At 38.5% G+C, this 14,456-nt stretch overlaps 1 protein-coding gene across 4 annotated transcripts in view; it reads left to right on the top strand.

Annotated features, from left to right (window-relative positions):
- SNX14 (sorting nexin 14) overlaps positions 1-14,202 on the top strand; it is a 45,123-nt gene extending 30,921 nt beyond the window's left edge. For all 4 annotated transcript variants that reach the window (XM_086876475.1, XM_086876476.1, XM_086876474.1 and 1 more), the window contains 11 exons: positions 594-677; positions 806-906; positions 1,197-1,308; positions 3,066-3,106; positions 3,271-3,390; positions 7,623-7,746; positions 8,269-8,433; positions 9,477-9,572; positions 10,297-10,388; positions 10,540-10,596; positions 14,005-14,202. In XM_086876475.1, coding sequence (XP_086732601.1) covers positions 594-677; positions 806-906; positions 1,197-1,308; positions 3,066-3,106; positions 3,271-3,390; positions 7,623-7,746; positions 8,269-8,433; positions 9,477-9,572; positions 10,297-10,388; positions 10,540-10,596; positions 14,005-14,043 — 1,031 coding nt within the window. In that variant the 3' untranslated portion in view covers positions 14,044-14,202. The remainder of the gene's footprint in view (positions 1-593; positions 678-805; positions 907-1,196; positions 1,309-3,065; positions 3,107-3,270; positions 3,391-7,622; positions 7,747-8,268; positions 8,434-9,476; positions 9,573-10,296; positions 10,389-10,539; positions 10,597-14,004) is intronic.
- The last annotated feature ends 254 nt before the right edge of the window (positions 14,203-14,456 follow it).

The following is a 14,456-nucleotide window of genomic DNA, read 5'->3' as shown; positions in this document are numbered from 1 at the left end:
AGCTTAAAATCAGTTCTTAGGAAATGAAAATGTTTTGCTTGTTAGGATCCATTGTGGCTTGCAGTTAGTTTAACAGTGTCTAGATAGCAATATGTCCATGTGGAGTGGGGAAAAACAGCAACATCCTAAGGCTGCTGGGATTTGTGTTAGTGAGACTAATACTTCCACAATAAGCAGTATTTAAGAGGCATTTAGTGATATCTTCAGTGATAGGATTAAGAATGATCAGCATTCAAGCTAGTGGTGCAGAGGACTGTATTCAACAAGTGCTATATCTGTAATTCATTTGGATAGAAGTTTGAAAATAGATCCAATATAGTCAGCCATCTTAAAGTTATGCAGCACTCCATTGTTTAAATTGCAGGGATCCCATAAATGAGGTGATAATTTCCTTGCTAGTACCATATCTGTCTACCAGTTATGCATTTTACTGTAACACTTAAAGTACCTTAAAGTTTGTTACTACAACAGGTTGGGGGGCTAATGTAATTCAGGTTTTTCTTATCGTAATCCAGCATACATTTGCTGTTGCTAATTTTGTCTCTCAGGTGCCATAAAACATGGTTTGTTTTTAATTTTTTTTTTTTCTCCAGTTGGACATGAACCCGAACACTGGTCTGTCTACAGGAGATATCTTGAATTTTACGTGCTTGAATCAAAGCTTACGGAATTTCATGGTATGTTCATCATTTGAAAAGCCATTTTCCCCCTGCTGTGATTACCATTCATTACTTAGATGAAATTTAAAATACTCAGTGCTTACTGCATTGCAAGTATAATTTAATCTCCTTGATATCTTTATTAGGTACATTTCCTGATGCTCAGCTTCCATCAAAGAGAATCATTGGCCCCAAAAACTATGAGTTCTTAAAATCCAAGAGAGAAGAGTTTCAGGAATATCTTCAGGTATCAAACAGACATTTGGAGCAAAGAATATTCTAAAACTAATTATATGAAACTAAAAAAAAAAATATCTGGGGTTTTTGGTTCATTTATTTCCAAGTAACTTTATAGTTAGAGAAGGGATGCAAGTGGGCAACGTTAAAGTTTCACATGACTGAAAACAGAAATCTCTTGCAAATGGCAATATATGTGGCAATATAATGCTTCTTGAATATCTTTTTGCTATGCAGAGACAGATTTTTAAAGATTAATTTAAAAATACTTATATTTCTTCTGTTCCTTCTGTCTCAAAGAAACTTCTTCAGCATCCAGAACTAAGTAACAGCCAGCTTTTAGCTGACTTCCTGTCCCCTAATGGAGGAGAGACTCAGTTTCTTGATAAAATGTTGCCTGATGTGAATCTTGGTATGTAATATACTACTTCTTTATGCTGACAAATAATAATGCCATGGATGCTGTGATTGAATTCTGTGGTTCTGTGAATGCCAGTAGTAATGAATAGGTAACTCTTGGTAATGTAAGAAGTAAGAACTCTGCTCCTTCACAGCCCTTAAAATTATAGCTCAGCAAGTAGGATACACTGATACTTCTTCCTTGAAGAAAAAAAAGACATTTTGAAATTTTGGTAAAAAGTGTTCTAAGTGGTTGCTTTTGAATTTTTGTGTCAGCAAGCAAGATGATAAGGTTTCTCTTAAAAACTTCATTGTTCAAGAAAATTTCTGGTATTGTCACAAGTCAAATCCGCGTGTGTCCATCATTGTTTGTAGATGAGATGGCATAAACACTTACAAGACTACCTTTGGATTTTAATTTATTAACATCCTCTTATTTTATTCTGAAAACTACAATATTTTATATTTCTAGTAATGGTTGGTGTTAGGATCTTTTCCAACATGAGCTACTTAATAGAATTCGAGGCAGCAGTGTGTGTGATACAGGCAGGTCAAATGGAAATGGAGAAATTCTAATGTCTAATGACAGTAGTTCATAATAAATAGAAAAAGTCAACTGTAGTGTGACTTGGCAGTAATGTAGCTGTCTCAGAATAGTGGCCCTGAGCTGGTCAGGTCAACTTCATGGCCATTCTGTCTTCATGTTTTGTGCCACTTGTGTCAGTGTGGTCCCAGAGAGCCGTGTCTGAGCTGTGCCGCTGCATTTCTGTAGCTCCTGGTCGCAGCGTTGTCCTGCTGGGGCAGCCCTTCTCTTAATCTGCTTCATCAGTTGTTGAGTGGGATTTCTGTTCTCAGCCTCCAGTCAAAAGAATTGTTTTTGGTTTCAGGTCGTCCTTCTAGATCCAGCCATACATAATTATGGTGTTTACACCGGTGCACTTCTTACCTGAAACTGTGCTTCAGTTCCATAAAGGGCATTATAACTAGTCTTGGCATTTCAGCAGGGTTTTTTGTGAGGATGAGAGTTTTTATTGTTACCATTTGATCATTGTACATATTTTCTGATGTAAATTCCAAATTTAATTACATGTAGATAAGAAAAATATTACTGTAACTGTAGTACTTAAAATAAAGCCATTCCTAGACACTTCCATTTTGCAGCATTCAAAGTCACTGTGCCGTATCCTGATAGCCTTATCAGGACACAAGAGCTGATTGTTAAGGCCACATCTGTAACCTGTCCAATTTAGAAAATTTTACTCACCAGGGATTTGGGGCTGGCTCCACCTAGAATCTCTCCAGATTTGCTGATTTTTCCATAGAAAGAACAGAATCTGAGTTGTCTTGATTTCTTCTGTGGTAAATGTTTATGATTCTATACAGGGAATTTTGCCTGTGCTGGTGTTGTAGCAGTACTGCTGTTACTATGCTAGAGCTATTTATGTTTAAACTCTTCTAGAGTTAAAAGGTAGACCTACAGTACTTAGTTGTGGAGTTTTTTTAAAGGTGTCCAGATTAATAATCTGTATGTTTTTAATGTCTTTTAATGGTTTTTAAATATCTTTTCTTGAAGAGTACTAATCACTACTACAGGCTGGTTATGTGCAAGACTATTTTCATAGGATTTTGTGCCAAATGAAAAAAAACCAAGCAGATTTTTAAAAATTATTGTATTTTTAAATAACTACTAGACAATAAGTACATAAAATCTAGTAGAGCAAAATGTCTTTCAAATCAGTCATAACAGAAAGTGTTTGTTTCTAATTATAGGTAAAATCATAAAATCTGTTCCAGGAAAGCTAATGAAAGAGGTAAGTCTTTCAGGTTGCCAGTATCTTAACTTAATTAGTTAATTTTACAATACTACTAAATTACAGGCTAATCAAAACTTTGTTTGAAAATTCTTTTTTTGTTGTTTTTGTTTCCACTTTCCTATAATTAAGCAAGTGACAGGTCACTCATATCTTTTTTTCAGAAAGGTCAGCATTTAGAACCATTCATCATGAATTTTATCAACTCCTGTGAATCTCCCAAGCCTAAACCAAGCAGGCCTGAACTTACCATTTTGAGTCCCACTTCTGAAAATAACAAGAAGGTACAGTAAGTCATGTTCCTTTCCCATTTTAGAGAAGTGAGGAAAACTGACCATACATTTTCTCTCATACTAGCAAGCTGTCTTAGAACTCATTAACTAAAATTATTTCAGATGAAGCCAAGCTGGGAAATGCTGTCTAGGAATGCAGACACTGAGGGTATTCAGTCCAAAGGCCAGACCAAAGGTAGACTGGAGTAACATTTTCCTACTCCTCTGATACATGTGGCATGGACTTAAGTTGTTCAGTTCTGTGCTTCCACTTCTGTTGTGAGATACGACATCTTTGTGAAGATGTGCAGCCTTCCAGTTCCTGAGGGGAGCCTACAAGAAAGATGGAGCGGGACTTTTACAAGAGCATTTAGTGACAGGACAAGGGGAAATGGAACTGAGAGTAGGTTTAGATTACATATTAGGAAAAAATGTGTGTGAGGTTGGTGAAGTGCTGTAACAGGTTGCTCAGAGAGGTTGTGGATTCCTCGTTCCTGGAATGCCAGGTTGGATGGAGCTCTGAGCAGCCTGGTCTAGGGAAAGGTGTCCCTGCCCATGGCAGGGGGCTGGGACTAGGTGATCTTTGACATCCCTTCCAAGGCAGTCCATTCTGTGATTCTGTGTGGTAGCTGCTGTGCAGTAGTGAGGCACCTCACTGCTGGTGAAGGAGGTGAATGCCAAATGTCTGTACCAGGACTGTGTGAGCTGCCTGTATGGAGTTCGTATGGAGATCTGGCAGGCAGCCAAAGAGATAAAAGGTTAGCACTTCCTGAGTGCTCATCTGTGACAAGAACATGCAATTCAATTTTTTGATAAGTGACAGTCTATTTCCAGCTAATGCTTGTATTGCCACCGTGTGTCTTTTCTGAGACAGATCTGTTTGTTTGAGTTTTAGCACTTTGGACTGGGCTCAGATGACAATGCACATTCCCCCGTGCTTGTGCTGCTACAAGTGGGGTACATGCAGGCTCCCTCCTCCTCAGCAGACTGCCTAAGAAATCCCTGAAGGTCTGTCTGGGCAGGCTCAGTCAGAAATGTGCCTAATGCTCTGACTGATCTTCATGCTCCTTCCTTTTGAATACTCCTGAGGCATGTGTATGTTTGTCTGTTTTAGATACTGGTGGAAAGATGTCCAGTTAAAAATGCACAGTGAATGTGGGTAGTCAACCCCAGTATAATGAGGAGCAATTGGATTTAATTTGGTCTCAGATCCACTAGAACAAGAGTTACCAACCTGCTTCGTTGAAAAAGAACCAGTAGTTTTTATCCTGGTTAAAAAAAACACAAGTGAACAAAAAGCTCTTCTTCCCCCTCCTAGGGGCACTAGCAGGATTTCTGGCCATATTTCTGTTCTGAAGGTCTGTAAGCAGCTTGATCATCTTCTGAACATACTTTTGTCAGACTTGCTATAATAGGTCAGGACTTCTCAGCTGATGCAGACTTTGCAAAATATGCCAATAAAGGCATTGTTCTGCTGGCTTGTGATGGCCTGCCAAAAGCAATAAAAGCTGTTTCTGGAGCACCAGCACTATAATACATGTTTTGGAGTAGCTGCTTAGAGGAAGATGTGGTCACTTACACTGACTGATAGGATTCAGACACTGTATACAGTCTTTCTTCTTACCATTTTGGTATAATCCTCTGTACTTTTTAAATGAGCAGGAAGAGCAGGAGAGAGGTTTATGCCTCTGGCAGTAGATATTGTTGATAGTCATGGTATTGTTTTTGTGCAGTTCACACCTGTGCTGCTGGAGTGTATGGGTATATGTTTGCATATGCGCTCGGCATTGAGTAACTTTTTTTCCTGTGAGGCACTTTATATGAGCATTCATGCTTCCTTTGTTTGCTTTTCCCAATAAGGTATGATAGCCTATTGTACTGTAAATAAATACTAAGGGATTACTTTGGTCTTTTTCTAAATACAGGCCTTTTATCTTTCACTGACTTCAAGGGCTTGATTCCCATTATTAATCAATACTAATTCATGTAATTTCCTCATTGTAAACCTTTTACAAATATTTTGTGGTTATAATTTTAATTACTGTTTAATCTTTAAAGATTACCTAATGATAGCATTGAGGTTTGTGGTGTTAGTCTCAAATATTAACACGCACAGAAACATCTAAAGCAAAATCCTGTGCTTATCTGAATTGTGAGTATAATCTCAACTTCTGTACTAAATAACCAATTGTGTGTTTTTCACTAGAATTTCTCCTGAGCCAAGATACTGGAAAGTGTAAAACATGGAAGTAGAGGTCTAAAGCCATTTAGTATTATGGCTTCTGCAGTGCATTAATGCACTGCAGATTGCATTCTGAAATGCTTTCAGAGTGCACCTCTGATCAAGGAATTGTTACTGTTTAAGGTGCAACACAGATTATCCGTGTATGGAGGTACAGTCAGCATTCAGAAGACACTGTTTCTGGTTTGGTATGAAAGTGGAAATCACACTTGAAAGTCAAAAAGCTTTGCCTTAAGCTGGCCTTCATGTTTGATTTTTTTATAGGTTACCTACCAGATTGCTATTAATGATTTAGTTTGGCCTCCAGACACTGCTCTGAACCTATATCTACACTGCACAATGGGCTGCTTTGAGTTGGCTCAGTATGTATCACCTCTGTCAGGTCATGGGGTGGAGGCTCTTGTTTAAGTTACAATACTACAGCTAAGGTTTTACTGCTGTTCTGGTTTCAGTATTTAGGAGGATGTAGTCTTCAGTTCATACAGAGTGTTTTAAACAACCTACCAGGGATGCTTCCATAAAACAGGTGTGAATAGTTACATGTTCTTTTTAGGTTTGTTACATTCCTGGATACCAGTCATCCACCAAAGCATTAGCCATATTTGTCCTTTTATGTAATTTATGTAATAAGTTGATGTTGTTTAATTTGAGTGAATATTGTGCAGGTAATAGCAGCAGCTTAGCACTTAACAAAAGAGAGGGCCTGAAGGAATACACGTCAAAAGCGTGACTCTTGCCAGATATCCTGATGTCATTTTTCCTAAGAGTGCAAAGCATTCTCTTTAGAGACTTGCATGGTTCAGAGATCATTGTGATCTGCATGTTTTGGGCTTTATTTATTTTGGGGAGAATTGCAGTACAGAAAGTGAACCACATACAAGCAAATTACTTCCTTGGAACTAATCCTTGGAACTAATGTCATTTTGGGAGTGGTAAAAAAAACCCTCTGAGTGGCAATCATCTCAGCCTAGGCGATTCTATGATTATGTTGCATTTTCTTCTAGGTCTAATATTTTTTTTAGAACCCTGGCGTAAAGTTTTGAACTTTTCATAATACAGAGTATTTTGTGTAAGTCCTATTTTATATCTAGACATAACTGGTTTTGGGGTAAGTTAATTTAAAATAAATTGCTAGCTAGGGATTGCTAGGTATTGAACATGGAAAGCATCAGGATTTAGAGACTTTTTCCTTTCCTTCTGTTGGGATTCACAGACTTGGGGGCAGGAGAGGTAAGGGCTACTACCGAAGGTGGCTTGGGTCCCCTTTTGGTGTGCTGAGAAGAGCCTCTTGGAGTTTTGCAAGAATTAGAGTATCTTTTCAGAAAGAACCAAAAGCAAGGAAATAGAGAGATCAGGGAGGAAGGTGATGATGTAGAGTAGAAGTCTAAAGGAATATAATTGAGAAATAAGAAAAATGTAAAGAAGCCCAAATATTAATTCATAAAGATTTTACTATAAATTATTAAGCTGGCAGGGGAAGAAGCTATTTCTCTATCTAAAAAACTTGTATATTTTGTCTAGAAGCCATTGTATTTCTTTCAAAGTGGAAACTTACAGGAAGTTTTAGGAATACTTTGATGTTATAGGCTTCCCTTGTGGTTTAAGGCAGAAAACTCTGTATCCACTTAGCCCCTCATTTTCAGAGAGGGTACATCAAAGAAGTCATAGCCTGTGATAAAAGTCTAGATGCTTACAATGACACAATTGTTTAGATTGGAAGAAGGCAGTGGGAGCAGAAAGGCTCACAAATTAATGTCGTAGTGCTGACTTGTTCTGAACCCAGGTATTTTGGTTCTTGTGTATCATGGCAACATGTGATGTGCTCTTTATTGGAAAGTGAAAGACATGAAAAACAAAACCTGAAACAAATTAACATCCCATATCATTTCTTTGAAAGCTCTGGAAAGAAGCTACTTCTATAAAAAGAAACCAACCCGAAGAACTGCTGGCTATCCTTTTGCCTTTGAATGCAGTGATTTCAGTCTTATGTTTCTGTTTTTAGCTTTTTAATGATTTATTCAAGAATAATGCAAACCGGTCTGAGAATACAGAAAGACGACAAAATCAGAACTACTTCATGGAAATGATGACTGTAGAAGGAGTCTATGACTACTTAATGTATGTTGGTAAGAAGTGATTTCTCTTAATTATTCATATACTTCATGCCAAATACGAAGTTCACAGTCTCTGGTAAGAAATGAAATTCTGCTCTACCAGTCATATATAACTCAACAAGTTCAAGCTAATATGCAACTTAGTAACGTGGTCATTCCTTAGAAGACTTTATTGTGGTGCTAAAATGTAATTTATCATTCATCATTTCTTAGTTGCTTTGTTATGTCTCCATCTTTCTGCATCTCAGTAGCATGAGTTTATGAGAGTAGGTCTCATCCCTTTTCTCAGGTCGAGGCTGCTGGTAGACTCTGGGAACTGGAATTGTTAAATTAATAGAAATAGCTAAAGGAAGTATTTGATAAGCACTGTGGAGAATATTTTCAGTGGTGCACTAACAAAACTGAAATATTATTTTCTTGCTTGCAATCTTTTTTTTTTTTTATTTTTTATTTTGAATAAATTATGATCTTATCATGAATATTAGGAGACCCTCACATATGTTACTACTCATAGATGTTGCTGTGACTTTCCAGGTAGGGTAGTTTTCCGCATTCCTGACTGGCTGCATCATCTCTTGATGGGAGGAAGAATTCTCTTCAAAAATACATTGGAACTTTACACAGACTATTACTTGCATAACAAGTTAGAACAACTATTTGAGGAGCACCGGCTGGTTTCTCTGATAACACTGCTGAGAGGTCAGTAATAGTTACATCTTTGATAAAAAAATACTGCTTTAGTCTGGTGTTTGAAATCTCTTCAGTGAAGTTGCTGAGTGCTATACTTTGCAATGCTGACTAACACTGGTGGAGTATTAAAAATCAAGTGAGCCTGGACTAACTTGAAAGCTTGTGGAAAGATGTTGAGTCACATATGTTGTCTGTCAGTGATGATTACAGAAGAAAAGCATTATGAATAGTAATTGCTCGGGTGTGCAAAGAACAAGAGAAACATAGTAAAGGTGGTTCAGTGTATCAGCACAAATGTTTCATGAAGTCATCAAGTTACTTCACTTGTGTACTACATCAGTCTTCTATTGTTAATTATTTTGTTTCCTTTGTTGTGGTTGGCTCTTGAGTGGGCTAGAGTGTTCTTCACTTTCAAGTAAGGGAAGGGGAGAGTGACTAAAAAAAATTTTTAAATTACCTTGCAACTGTAGCGTATTACCTGACTGCGGTCTGATCCTAACTACGCATCTGGCCAAAACTCTGGAGTCAAAACAGCTCTTATCAAACCAAAAATGAAGCTTGTGAAAGGCAAAAAAGGAATGCAGTAAGGCTTTCAGAGCCTAAGACCAAAACTGAGCACCTGTTATGTCAGATGAATAATAATTCTTGCCTTCTCATTCATAGGTAAATTTGAAGTTTTTGACAGTTCCAGACAGTGCTTTAGCACAACGTGTAAACACTGCTTATAGTTTTGAAAGCAGAAGGGAAATTGTGAGTAGGGAGATCATAACTAACCTAAAGTAGAATTGATCCAAACTTAGGAGAGAATGCTTTAAACTTTGAAATGAATGGAAACAAATCGTGTAAAGATGATTGTCCTTCAAACTGGGGTGGTATTCTGGATTTGATGGGACTAATGTGAGCAAAAAGTATGACAAGACTAGAATTCCCTTCATATGAACACAATACAGAGAAGAGGTTCAGTTTTGAAGCCACAATCCAAAACTCATTTCTATGTCAGTGATGTGTAGCTGCCTAAAGATATTTTTTTTTTCAATGTGTCTTCGCTGCAGATGCCGTGTTCTGTGAGAACACCGAGCCTCGCTCTCCCCAGGATAAACAGAAACGAGCAAAGCAGACTTTTGAAGAAATGATGAAATATATTCCAGGTTCTGTATTCCATGACTGCCTCTATGAGTGTGGTTAATTGTTCAAGCAGATATTTAACCCAAATACAGTCATACTATCTTTCCAAATCAAATAATACTTGGGCTGCTAAGATTTGAGTTGACTGGAATACCAGGTATAAAAATCCAGCAGCTCAGTTTTTTCATTTAATTGTTGCTGACTAAGGTTGTAACATAGTGATTATTAAAGACATGGTGATGGAAATAAAGAGCTTTGCACATCTGCTTAATACCATAATTTTTCATCTTTAAATGCTCCTACAATTTGTATTTTATCCAGATGAAAAGTGTATTAAAAAAGGCACATGATTAAGCTGGAAGGTAAATTTGAGCTCTCCTTGCACTGTATAAACTAGGAAAAAGGGGACCATTTAATTGAGATTAATTCTAAAAAATCAGCTTGGGGTTTATTAAATATTGCATTAAAATAAATTTATGCATTTATATTATAAAAACATTTATATTATAAAAAGTGTAGTAATTATTTAGGTGTGGAGCCCTGAAGGAAAGGGAGTAGAAAAGGATGAACCCAAAAGAGTGGTTTGCTTTTTTTTTCTTCCATTTGAGACAGAAAAAAAATTGAACTCTTACTTTAATTTAAGCAGGTTTTTTCTTGTTAATTAACTAGAGTTGTATAACTACATCATAAATCTGCTTTGCAGTGCTTCCTCATGACATGTGTATTTGTTTTTGGAATTTGGTCTAGATTTAATAGGCAAGTGCATTGGGGAAGAGGCTAAATACGAAGGCATCAGGCTTCTGTTTGATGGACTGCAGCAACCAGTGCTCAACAAACAGGTAACTCATAACATGTGTCAAATTTGCCTTCTGGCACAGGACTTCCTGAAGTGATTGATATAGCAGAAGAGTGAGCTGTTACTCAGAATTAAGAATAAAAAAGCCTTGGTTTTGCCTTGGCGTGTCCTTAATTTTCTGTATTTTCTTTTAGTTAACTTATGTTCTGCTGGACATTGGGATTCAAGAGCTCTTTCCAGAGCTGAGTAAGGTATGTGCTAACTCCATCTGAGAGCTGTAGAATTCTTCATATTACTACTGAGTTTGGTCACTGGTGCATCTTTGCTGTTGTTCTCAATTCCTAATATTAATTCTGAATTTTGGAGAAAAGGGGTGTTTTTCCAGTATGTCGAAATAATTGAAATCTGGATTATGTACATTTTGGATAATTAGCTCTTTCTGAGTCAGCTCGGGCCCATTTGTTTAGCATGCAGCAAGTCTGAGCTGCCTTTCAGTAGACTTGGACAGATAACAGCATTTGGGATCTCTGTGCCTTTCTCTTTGATTGATTTGTCTCCGCTCTTTTTTATGCATTTCCCAATTTAGGAAGGGAATTCTGCATGCAAAACTCAGGTCAAGCTGCAGCATTTTTCTTGAGAATATCTGGCAGGAGGATTTCTTACCTCTAGTTTGGTCACTGCAATGTTAACTTCAGCTATCCAAATAAAGGAGAAAGGATTTGCACAGCAGAAATTGCTGTATAAATGCATATCATTAGGTTTGGGATCTGTCTGATATTTGTACTTATGTATATCAAACCTTCACAGATTTTTACACAGTAATTTTAGTTTAGTCTTCATGGCAAGCAGGAAGATGCCTGCTAGTTAGCTAGTAAAAAACAAAACCCTAAACAAGTTAGGAAAGCCCCCTCACTAGCAATAGATGTTTGTTGCATGAACCCTGTGCCTGAGAACTGTGGAGTGCCAGCAGCAATTTTTTTTGCATGACAAACAGAAACAAGTGCAAGCTAGTGGAACAAGCCAGGACACTTCCACTGTTTTCAGTGAAATGAGGCTGGCTCAGCAAGTCTGACCTACTTTGTGCTTCAGCTCTGTAGCTGCCCTCCTCAAGCCAGTGCTCAGACAGCTAAAAACAGGTGAAAGAGGACCCAGCTGACTGAGGAAGTAGCCTGGGAACTTGAGTGCAGAAAAAAAGACCTGACTTAGCCCTGCTGTTTTACTCTGCTGAACTGGTTTTGTATCTCAGCAGCTAATTATATATAGGTATTGGAACATAATCTTCAGTTGATTATGGAAAAAAATGAGTGGCATTTAGATAGTCTTTAAAGTATCAGTCAGGCCCAGAGAGTGGTGATCAATGGAATGAAGTCTAATTGGAAGCAGGCCGGTAACAGGGGAATTATCTAAGGGGTCACTGGTGGCTCCAGTCCTGTTTAACATCTTCATTAATGACGTGGATGATGGGACAGTGTGCAAAGGCTGATGATGACACAAAACTGGGAGGAGTGGCTGATGCACCAGAGGACCATGCTACCTTCCAAAGGGACCTAGCAGGCTGGAGAAACAGAGTAGCAGGAACCTCATGAACTTAACAAAGGGAAGTGCAAAGTCCTTTTCCTGGGGAAGAACAACCCCAGGTGCCAGGATGGGCTGGGGGCAAGCCAGCAGGAAAGACACAAAGTTGGAGAAAAGGTTGATGGTATCCTGGGCTGCAATAGGAGCAGTGTTGCCAGCAGGTTGAGGGAGGTGGTGCTGCCCCTCTGCTCAGCACTGGTGGGGCCACACCTGGGGTACTGTGTCCAGGTCTGGGCTCCCCAGTACAAGATAGGTATGGACATGCTGGAATGAATCTGGTGGAGAGCCATGAGGATGATGAAGAAACTGGAGCATATCTCCTATGAGATGGGGCTAGAGAGTAGGGACTCTTCAGGCTGGAGAAGAGAACGCTCAGAGGGTCTTAATGATGTCTATAAACACCTGAGGGGATGGTACAAAGTGGACAGAACAAGTGGTGCCCACTAACAGGACCAGTGGCAACAAGCACAACCTGAAACACCAGAGGTCCCTCTGAACATCAGCACTTCTTCACTGTGAGGGTGACCAAGCACTGTCACAGGTTGCCCAGGGATGCTGTGGGATGCTCATCCTTGGAGATATTTAAAAGCTGTCTGGACATGGTCCTGAGCATCTCCAGGTGGCCCTGCAGGAGGTCTAGACCAGGTGACCTCCAGAGGCACCATCCAACCCCAGCCATGCTGTGATTTCATAGCTGTGTATATTTAATGGGAAAAATATTTTCTCTTCAAAAACAAATCAAGAGAGAGATTATTCAAGGTAAATCAGGATAATATTTTTCTACTTCTTAATCTGTTGTTTTTTCCTGTGTAATTGACACTGTTCAGTGCTGTTGTGCAGTGTTTCATAACCACCTGCTGAGCAGGGACCTCTAATGCCACCTTTGCTCCTGGTGCAAAGGTGAGGGGTGGGCTCCTCTGTCCTCTGTCCCTTCTGACTGAAGCCGGTGGGGACAGAGCAAGGGCAGCCCAGATTTCAGTAAAGGAAAGGAAGAAAAATAGTTCAACTGGGAGCTTGAGCTATTTCCTTATTTCAGATAATACAGAACAAAATGCTGTATCTGTGATGTTTGGCAGTGGGACCTGATTTTCAGTGTACCAGGACTGAGAGGGGACATGCAAGGTGGAGAGAGTATGGATGGAGGGATGGCAGTGGTTTTCATCCAATGCTGTAAAAACATTTTCACAAAATCACTGCAGACACTTGGCTCTGTGCAGCCACTTGGAAAGAGAATTGTTTCTTCCTGACAACTGCAGTGGGGAAGTTTAAAAGTAATGATAATGACTGGTTCTTATCTATCCATTGTATTGGGGGGAATCAATCCAATGCCTAATCTCTCTGACAAGCATAGAGTGGTCCTTTTTCAGTTGCTTCATACCAAAATGTTTTTGTAGTTACAGTGAAGAATGGAAAAACATTTCAGTCAGTCAGCTTTTAAAGGGGAAACTGAACATCCCAAAAGTTTTGTTCTGAGCACTGCTCCTTTGGCAGGGAAAAGAGTGATGGGAGAAATGGGAAGATTTTCCTTAGTGGGGATGTCAGTCTGCTTCCCACTCTTGAGATTGGTATCTTGAAGGTATTTCCTGCTGCACGTTCCAGTGCGGATATATGCTGGATCACTTGATGTGTGCTGTGTTTGATGGCAGCATGAGTAAGTGAGCAAGCTCCAAGAGCTGAAAAACTCCTCTGAGATAGTTTACAGCCCGTCCCTTGGGAGTCTGTCAGACAGGATACAAGGAAAAGGGACAGTTGAAAGGGAAAAGAAGTATTCTGAGCAGAGTAAGGAAAGAAATCCAGTTGAAAAAATATCTCTCCAATACTATTTATCCAGAGCAGAAAATTGCTGTGTTAAGAAAACTGTATATAGCAGTTAGGAATGGGGGAGGTGAGACCTTGTAGAGAAAGAAGAAAACATCTATTTTAAGAAATAGTACTAAAACCCAGTAGCCTTCTGTCTTCTTAACTCTGGTTTTAAGTGGATGTTTTCAGATACCATTAATCATTGCAGCTCATTTCAGTCATTTCCATGTAAATACACATTTTCAAACTTAGTAAGTAAATTTCCCCCTTTTCCTGTTTAACAGGGTCCAAAGGAAGCAAGCTCTGTGTCAAGCTGGATGTGAGTGAACACACATTTGGATCTGCTGTGCACTGTTTAATGGACATGTGACATTTTAACATTGCCTTGTATATTTTGTTGTAAATAACTTAAATTTTAAGTTAAAAAATACCTTTATGCAATAAAGACATTAAAATTTAATACCAATTGTAAGTAAATAAAATGTCTGTACTTTTTATTTATTTTAGCTGTTACCAGTAAAAGTCTTAATTGATTTCACAAAAATCTCTCAGTGTATGAAATTACAGGATGACATCAAAAAAGACAGCTGGGCAATCAGCCAATGTACATTTTGCTAAAAGAGCAATTACTGGGTGTTTTCCTGAAAGGATATGTAGAAAATCTGTAGAATACTCCCATTATTTTAAAATGTCTTAACAAATCTTTTTTCTTTTTTTTTTTTTTTTTTTTACAACA

Source organism: Cyanistes caeruleus, chromosome 2 (assembly GCF_971803275.1).
Source record: "Cyanistes caeruleus chromosome 2, bCyaCae1.hap1.1, whole genome shotgun sequence".
NCBI lineage: Eukaryota > Metazoa > Chordata > Aves > Passeriformes > Paridae > Cyanistes > Cyanistes caeruleus.
This window is presented reverse-complemented; position numbering and strand designations above follow the sequence as displayed.